Here is an 8618-nt window from a genome sequence, read left to right on the forward strand (position 1 = left end):
GCTGGCTACATACATTCTTGATGAGCAGACCATCTTTACAACCGGTGTCCTGATTTAATTAAACAATAGGTATGTGAATACATGGATGATACATAGTTAACGTTCATTAATGCATATAGAGAGTATTATAGACATGTCTTTACAAAACTGCAAGATGTATTCAAAATAAAATGTTTTCAATGTTATTGAAATGAAAGCTACATTTAAACCATTGAAATGAAATGGGGGACATTTTAATCGAGTGTTTTTTTGGTTGGCTGTCTACGTTCTCGATCAGTACCAGTCCAGGATATAACAAACCGCCGCACTTTATTAGCTCTTCATTCAAAGTAAACAGAACTTAACATTCAACTTACAATTTCATTGTGTATCGTGTAATACAACTGGAATAAAGTATGGAGTTAAAACAAAACATATATATCTTCATATTGACTTGTACTCTGACTGTCGCTTTAACGTTTGAGCTAACGATCCTTCACACAAACGACGTTCACGCGAGATTTGACGAACTTAACAAATACGGATCCGACTGCAGCAATGAGGATGCACAATCCGGCGCGTGTTTCGGGGGCGTTGCTAGGAGACATACGAAGGTTAAAGAGATAAATGGAAGCCATGAAAACGTGTTGTTCCTGGACGCGGGGGATCAATTTACGGGAACGCCGTGGTTCACCGTACACAGAGGCCAGGCAACAGCCCATTTCATGAATCTGCTGGATTATGACGTCATGGTGAGGCAACTTTTTCATACATACATAATAGTTAAAAACATCCTTATTTCTCAAACCTCGATTTCCCGCGTAAAGTTGGCGAAATTTTCTTGATAAACAGCTGGCGAATTTAGCTTTGACTATTGTGTTTTATTTCAATTCATGTTTCCGTTTAGAACACTGGGAAAGGGTTAAATGACCCGGAGTGCGCAGTGACAACCCACTCCCCTCCCGACAAAAACTGCTTAGGATACTCAGAAAAATAAAAATGAAAAAAGAATTTGCACGAAAAGAGAATTTATAAATATATCTGTAATATTCTGTTTTAACATCAATAATCTTATGAAATAGATGTCTGGTGTACTGCACGCATGTACGTTTGCTATTTGAATCGCATTTTAAGGATAGGACAGGGTTTTTTTTGGACAAATAATCATAGGAATGAAAATCGTGTTTAAAAAGTGTTTTTTACTGCCAAGTTTTGTGTTTTTATTTCAACAATATTGATTCATCAAACGTGTCCCTTTTAAGTGATGTTTAAAAGCGACTAGTCAATTATGTCACCAATCCCCCTAATTGTCAGATGCGGCTGATTTACATTTCCTTTATATATGGTTTTGCTTTCTAAATAAAGAACCGATTTCAATTGCGTAATGTTTAAATGATATTAAGAAGAATTTATACTTAAAGTGAAAGCATTTACAATGTATGTTTACTTTTCACAATGTTCATGCTACCATGATGAAACTGGGGTAGATTAGATTTCTTAAAAATCGTTCAATATCCATCACAAATGAAGTCAAGATAATAGAGTTATAGAAGGCAAGTCAGCACTATTGTTTATTTCATGACTATTTACACCTCAACTTCCATTCCTAAAATGAACTGCCTTTCGGCAATTGCGTTCATCAATCGATGAACGCAACATCTTCGGATATGTCCGGATCGCAATTCATCGCATAACAATATACATGAAAACTATTGATCTTGTTATTGTTTGTATTGTGTCAGCAGGTCCCGTAAAATATAAATCACTATTTTAGAAAGTGCTAAGTTATTATATTTTAAACGCTTTGTTGCCCAAAGAGTTTCAATTTTACGTTTAAAAGTGATTTCAAGTGGTTGATCTTTTTCCGCGTTATTGTGACGTCATTTGAAAAAAAATGTCTCCGGTAACAGTCGGGTCGTCCTATTTACAGAATGGGTCAGAAAGGATTACTGAAAGGTAATCCGAAATGAAATGAAGTATTTTTTAATGTTTTTTTAACAAAATAATGAACTATTGGTGTAAATATAAGGAATGAATTGCGGGGTTGATGTCATTATCGGTGATATGAACGCAATTGTTCTGGTCAAAGTACGCGTGGAGTCCTTCGGACTCCACACACTTAGACCAGCCCAATTGCGTTCATACACCGATAATGACATCAACCCCGCAATTCATTCCTTAAATAAAAGGTGAATAGGTCTTGGATACATTCTTTATATTATGTTTGTAATAATCAGGGGCGTAAATAGGGCCTACAAAAGCTTGTACCCCCCGATCATTCCACATGAGTTTGGGGACTTTTATATGGACATAACACACACTCTATTTGCAGTGATTAGAATAAAATCAAGCAATACAACATGTACATAGTTAAAATAAACTCTGAATTTGCTTGGTTAAAATAAAACAAACTGTTGTGTAGGTGTTCGAATAGCTAGTTGTTATTGCCTTTTTGGGTTATCTACATTTTGTCATTTTTTTTTAAAAAGTTGAAGGCCCAGGCCTACGAGGCCTATATGTAGCTACGCCGCTGGTAATGTTGTATCTCTGGCAATTAACTGAATGGTTTGAAAACATTTGTTTTTAACGTATTGAGCAGCCGTTATTATAATCACTTATGATGGTCACGTGTGATCAAATTTAAATAGAAATCAGCACCTCTTTGTCTTAATCTATTTGGTTTTTTTTTTTAGAAAATCGTGAATTGGGTTGTTTTTGTTGAAGTGCCAGCTATATAATTTTTTTAACTCCAGTGTTTGGGGAACCACGAATTTGACCTTAAACCGGAAGGACTCGCGCCGTTCCTTGGCAACCTATCTCTTCGTGTCATCAGTGCCAATGTTGACGTCAGCGAGGAGCCCCTACTACGGGACAAAGTGGTGAAGTCCGTGGTAAAGACGGTCGGGGGTGAGCAGATTGGCATTGTGGGATACACCACCCAGGATACGGCATTTATCTCCAGACCAGGTGACACTAAAGGTCTTACGGGGTGTATGAGTCCCCTGTGCCACCTAAACTTGACCAAGTGATATTTGCATACTAAAATGGCCGAACTGTTCTTGGGGGAGGACCGCAAAAAACTTCGTTACAAAATGTTTTCCGGTTTTGGGAGAGAATAACCCGTTCAAACTTGAGTCCCCCGAGCACTTTATCCTGCAGCCGCCACTGACTGGACCTTGTTTAAAAAAAAACAAAAAAAAAAACAGTCACGTAATATACGCAACAGAGGTCATTATTTTAAGGGGTCTGCTCATCAATTTTGTTTAAAGGGGCCCGCTCACCCATTTTTTTAAGGGGTCCACTCACCGATTTTGTTTAATGGGGCCCGCTCACCAATTTTGTTTAATTTTGTCCGCTCACCAATTGTGTTAATGGGGCCCGCTCACCATTTTCATGGACATTGAATAATAAATGAGTTGGTTTATGTTGATGTGAAACTGCCTTACGATTCATGTGCAGAACAAGTTCACTTTTACATTTACAAGTACATTTTGTAATTGATATAACAGGTATTTGTACAGGATCCTTACAATAGGTAATGATGTATTTAAATTCAGGACGCGTAAGTATTTTACTGGCACGTCTGATGTGCGCTCTAAAAATAAAAGATATATTATTGAAAAGGTGCAATAGTAGCTTACAGGTTTGACAAAAGTTTACATTATGTTTTAGATGGATCAGACCAGTATCAAAACTGTTCCAAGCAAGGCTAGACCTGCTTTTATTATAAGGATTAGATTGTACATGTGTATACACATCATCATGCTATATAATATCACCAAGGTCCAAGTGTGGGGTTTGATGACGTGGAGACGGCGGTTAAGGCGGAGGTGGACCGGCTTCGGCAGGAAGGGGTCAACAAAATTATCGCCCTTGGTCACGCTGGATTCCAGATGGACAAGCGGGTCGCCGCCATTTCCGGTGTGGACGTCGTGGTCGGCGGACACACGGACACCTTCCTCTACACAGGCAAGTACCACTCAAGCTCACAATGATGAAGCACGTGTGACTAATTAAACGGAAATATGTATTATACTATTTAAACATTGGTGTTTATAACGTCAGAAAGAATGGATACCTATTTTTACTGGAACTGCCTATAGTTTACAGAATCTTTTCTTCAGATATAAACGGTTTAGTAATCATATACATTTTAAAATACGTGTTGTTCTTATACAATTACAAAAACATGTGGATCAGCACGTATCTTTGAATCTTATTATGCCGAGTACCATTTATGGTCATTATAATGCCAGGAACTCCGCCCTCGCGCGAGACGCCAGAAGGGCCTTACCCGGTGGTGGTGAACCAGATGGACGGTGGCCAGGCACTTGTTGTGCAAGCGTTCACGTTTGGCAAGTACCTCGGATACCTCAACGTCACGTTCGACGTCTCCGGCAAAGTCATCGATTATGCCGGCAACCCGATTCTCCTAGACGCAAGCGTCGAACAGGGTACAACTAATCGTAGAATGCATAATTTAAAGACATTGCCAAATTATTATTCTTATATTTTTCACTTATCGTCAATCATACATAATTGATAGTCATTGCATATTTCACTTACGTGCATGATCTTGTCAAAACATTTTAATAGCTATTTTTGGGATATTGTTACAACATAATTATTTACCTAAACTATATTTACCTAAACTATGTGTTTATACAGGTATAGAAAACTTTACTTTTAATTAACTAGTTAATTTTTCTCATTATTATGGAAAGAAAATTCGGGTCCGACATAACGAAACATATTGTCATTTCAACTAATTCCTCTTATTCCACAGCAGCATGGCAGTTATTGCACATGTTTCTTAATAAAGTAACGTTGAAAATAAGCAACATGGACATGATATATCTGTCGTAATACCAGTGAACCACATCAGCTGCTGTGCCAACACTCAATAAGGCATGAGACAGCTTCCGGTCGAACGCGCACTGTTTTCTCTCTTTTTAATGTTTATTTGCGAACACAACGTAAGTTGTCCTACTTTTCCAGACGCGGTGATGCTGAGCGAGCTATCTACGTGGCGGGAGCCGGTGATCGCCCTGCAGACTCGCGTTATTGGGTCTTCCAAGACTCTGCTGGACGGACAGAGGGACCACTGCCGCCTTAGAGAATGCAACCTCGGTAATTATGCCGCTTAAAGGCCTCCCAGTCCAGTCAAAGTTATTTTCTTGCCAAATCAGTATTACGAGGACTCACCACTATTAAATCTAGTTGAAACCTAATTGAGAAATAACAGGAGTAATAACACCGAAATTTGGAGACGAGATCCATTACATTCTAAGATGTCACACGTTACTTACGAAGGAAAATTATTATCATGTCAACAGAAATATTCTCTATTTAAATTGATTAATGTAAGCAAGTTTGTTACGATGATCTGTCAAACACTGCGACATGGCGAGTACCCACTGCTATAAGAACAGATTTTATTTCCATTTACTAAAGTATTAATAAATTTTAACAAAACCGACATGAATGTGTGTTTTCTAACGATGTTATCCCTTAAGTTTACCGAACAATTCCAAGTAAGTGTTTTCCGGCCGCAGGTAACATGGTAGCGGACGGAATGGTGGATTACTTTGCGCGCCTGGACGTGAACGGAAGTCACTGGTCACCCGCCGCCATCGCTATCGTCAACAGTGGTGGAGTGCGCGTTCCTGTTCCAAAAGGTTCGTTTAAAGGTCATTGTAGCGTTCCTATACCAAGAGGTTCGTTTATAGTAGGTCATTGTACCGTTCTTGTACCAAGAGGTTTGTGTATATAGTAGGTCATTGTACCGTTCTTGTACCAAGAGGTTTGTGTATATAGTAGGTCATTGTACCGTTCTTGTACCAAGAGGTTTGTTTATATAGTAGGTCATTGTACCGTTCTTGTACCAAGAGGTGTGTTTATATAGTAGGTCATTGTACCGTTCTTGTACCAAGAGGTGTGTTTATATAGTAGGTCATTGTACCGTTCTTGTACCAAGAGGTGTGTTTATATAGTAGGTCATTGTACCGTTCTTGTACCAAAAGGTTTGTTTATATAGTAGGTCATTGTACCCTTCTTGTACCAAAAGGTTTGTATATATAGTAGGTCATTGTACCCTTCTTGTACCAAAAGGTTTGTTTATATAGTAGGTCATTGTACCCTTCTTGTACCAAGAGGTTTGTTTAAAGTAGGCCATTAAACTAAAGTTGTAACAAGGGAATAAAACATGATTGGTACATTACTGCAAGTGTTGATTGAATAGGTACAATGTCTTAATTCGTTCCTCTCTATATGAATCAGATAAAGTAACCCCACCCTCCAGAAACTGTAGGGCTAGTTTACTTGAAAAAATAGCCATTTATTTATACCTTACCCAGGAGTTTTGACCGCTGGAGATGCAAACTCCATTCTTCCGTTCCGGAACGAAGTGGACCTTGTGCGCGTGCGCGGTAGCGACTTCCGGAAGCAGCTGGAGCACTCCGTGGAGGAGTACAGCCCGTCGGCCGACCCAAGCGGCGGTTTCCTGCAGTTTTCAGGTGGGCATGGACACTAGGACGTCAAACAGTTGATATGAATACCTCTTTTAAGGCAAAATACTAGTATACGTACTTCATCTGTGCATTTCTAATTCTACTTCAAAGGTGTACAAGATGCCATACTGTGGTTTCTTCTTCCATTTCAATCCCGTATTGAAGCGTACGAAGGATCCAGTAACGCTGATTGTGTGTCCACAAGTGAGTTGGGAAATACTGAATAGGAAAGGTTATAGCAAAATGTCACATTTAGTGGAACGCAGGTATAACATTTTTATGTTCACCATCGATATGTTATGTTATTGTCAGTCCACTTTTCAGGAGTCCGAGTAAGGTACAACGTCAACAAGCCGGCCGGCCAGCGCGTAGTTAGCGTTGACGTCAGATGCCGAGACTGTGACGTCCCGACCTACTCCCCTCTGAAGAACGATGACATTTACAGCGTGTTGATGTCAAACTTCATAATCGACGGCGGGGACGGCTTCTCATTTCAGCCTATTGACCGTGTCCTTTACAGTAAGCAGCTTGGGGTGTTAATAAAAAGGGTTGGATTACAATATGAAGATGAACTGCAATATTCAATAGTCAATATTCATAATTATCTCTATCTTTTGTGCGTGATAAGCCTACTACGGCGCTCAAATGACGCTTCCAGTATCATTAAATAAAGCAAAATCGACTGTTTCAACAGCTACACGTACTTGTCAATGCCATTCCTTGTTTCATCCAAGCGTCGTTTTTATACAGTCAGAGTATTCCGAAGATGTTGCTCATTCATTTGCTACAAATCAATTAGTTTGAAATAAAAACGTATAATTTAACATTCCGCTTGATTATATTCAAGAATACATCAGAAATCAACGCTTGTTTTAACACCACCCATAATCACTATAATTGTTAATGTATAAAGTCAAAGCATATATGCGTGCATCGTGGAAAAGCTCGAATACATTAGTTTCTGCTGCCATGGTAAGCTTAGATTCTATTCATTCAGGTGTCCTTGACGTGGACATTCTGACGGCGTACATAGAGAACCACAGCCCGGTGTGGGCGGAAGAGGAGGGCCGAATCACATTCCAAACGGCAGACTTCACTTCTAGCGGGACATCTGGACACCCGGCTGCGGGCGCCATCGCCATTTTCACCGTCATAACTTTACTCATGAACTATTTTCATTAACTTTAAAAGTGTATATCACTATTCCGTCATTTGATAGCACAGCACTATTTCTTTTCGTTATCATTGTGTGGAGTGTTAGCTGCTGCAAAATCATGTATGCAGTGTCGACGTTGAATTCTACAAATGCAACAAATATATTTGTCAGTGGTAGAAATTTGGCTATTTATGCCAAAACGAAGCGAAACAACAGGCAAGAAAGAAAATGACATTTGTATAAGTTGAATATTGTTTGTGCTGTATGTTGTGCTACCTCCATTACTCCTTTCTCAGGTCAGGTGAATGTTGGTGAAACCAATGTTACTGCCGTCTACCATTCATTTTATTGATGTTTTCTAAATAAAACTTTTAACACTTAAAGTATGTTCGGTGGTTGGTACATATAACACATTAGTATACCTCACTTCTACAGAACATATAGTTAAAACGCCAGGGGAATAGTTTCGATTATCAACCCGCACTATCACGCTCTGCCGCATTCGGAGCTCCTCGACATTTTTATTGAAAACAACCTCGGATGTATAATGGACGGTTTACATACTCAGAAATCAGAATGTTTAAGTAGGCCGCGTAGTAGCAATTAAACTGAATGAATTAACTCTCGGGAATATTAGTTATGCTTGCAATAATACACTTCACTGGCAATCAATTTACACTTAGATAAATAAATACAAGTTAAAACACTACATTTAATTTAAGTAATGATATAATTCTAAGATTTACGAACTACTTCTTCTGATGTACTGGCATACATCCGAGGTTGTTTTCGATAAAAATGGCCGAGGAGCTCCGAATGGACCTGCGAACCTGCCGCACTGTTACCCTCTGACGAAATGAACTTACTTTTGTTCGGTATAATAACATAGATAGTGACTGAGGGTGACAGTGCATATTGATAAATTTAATGTAATGTCAAAGAACACCGTGTCCTCTGTAAATATTTTGTCGAAT

The 8618-nt window shown here is 39.0% G+C and overlaps 1 protein-coding gene across 1 annotated transcript; it reads left to right on the forward strand.

Moving 5' to 3' along the window:
• LOC128236393 (snake venom 5'-nucleotidase-like) lies at positions 1-8027 on the forward strand. Its single transcript, XM_052951243.1, has 9 exons — positions 1-731; positions 2733-2946; positions 3763-3948; positions 4236-4433; positions 4978-5109; positions 5535-5657; positions 6336-6494; positions 6813-7007; positions 7486-8027. Exons 1-9 carry the CDS (start codon positions 396-398, stop codon positions 7668-7670), a joined length of 1728 nt encoding a protein of 575 aa, XP_052807203.1. The 5' UTR covers positions 1-395; the 3' UTR covers positions 7671-8027.
• Positions 8028-8618: the final 591 nt, after the last annotated feature.

This window comes from Mya arenaria, chromosome 6, assembly GCF_026914265.1.
Source record: "Mya arenaria isolate MELC-2E11 chromosome 6, ASM2691426v1".
Lineage (NCBI taxonomy): Eukaryota > Metazoa > Mollusca > Bivalvia > Myida > Myidae > Mya > Mya arenaria.

Bases quoted from the DNA above. Each gene is read 5' to 3' on its own strand.
- LOC128236393 (XM_052951243.1), top strand. From the start codon at position 396: ATGGAGTTAAAACAAAACATATATATCTTCATATTGACTTGTACTCTG. The intron at 4,434-4,977 runs GTACAACTAATC...CTACTTTTCCAG, and splicing joins AGACGCAAGCGTCGAACAGG to ACGCGGTGATGCTGAGCGAG. The intron at 6,495-6,812 runs GTGGGCATGGAC...TCCACTTTTCAG, and splicing joins CGGTTTCCTGCAGTTTTCAG to GAGTCCGAGTAAGGTACAAC.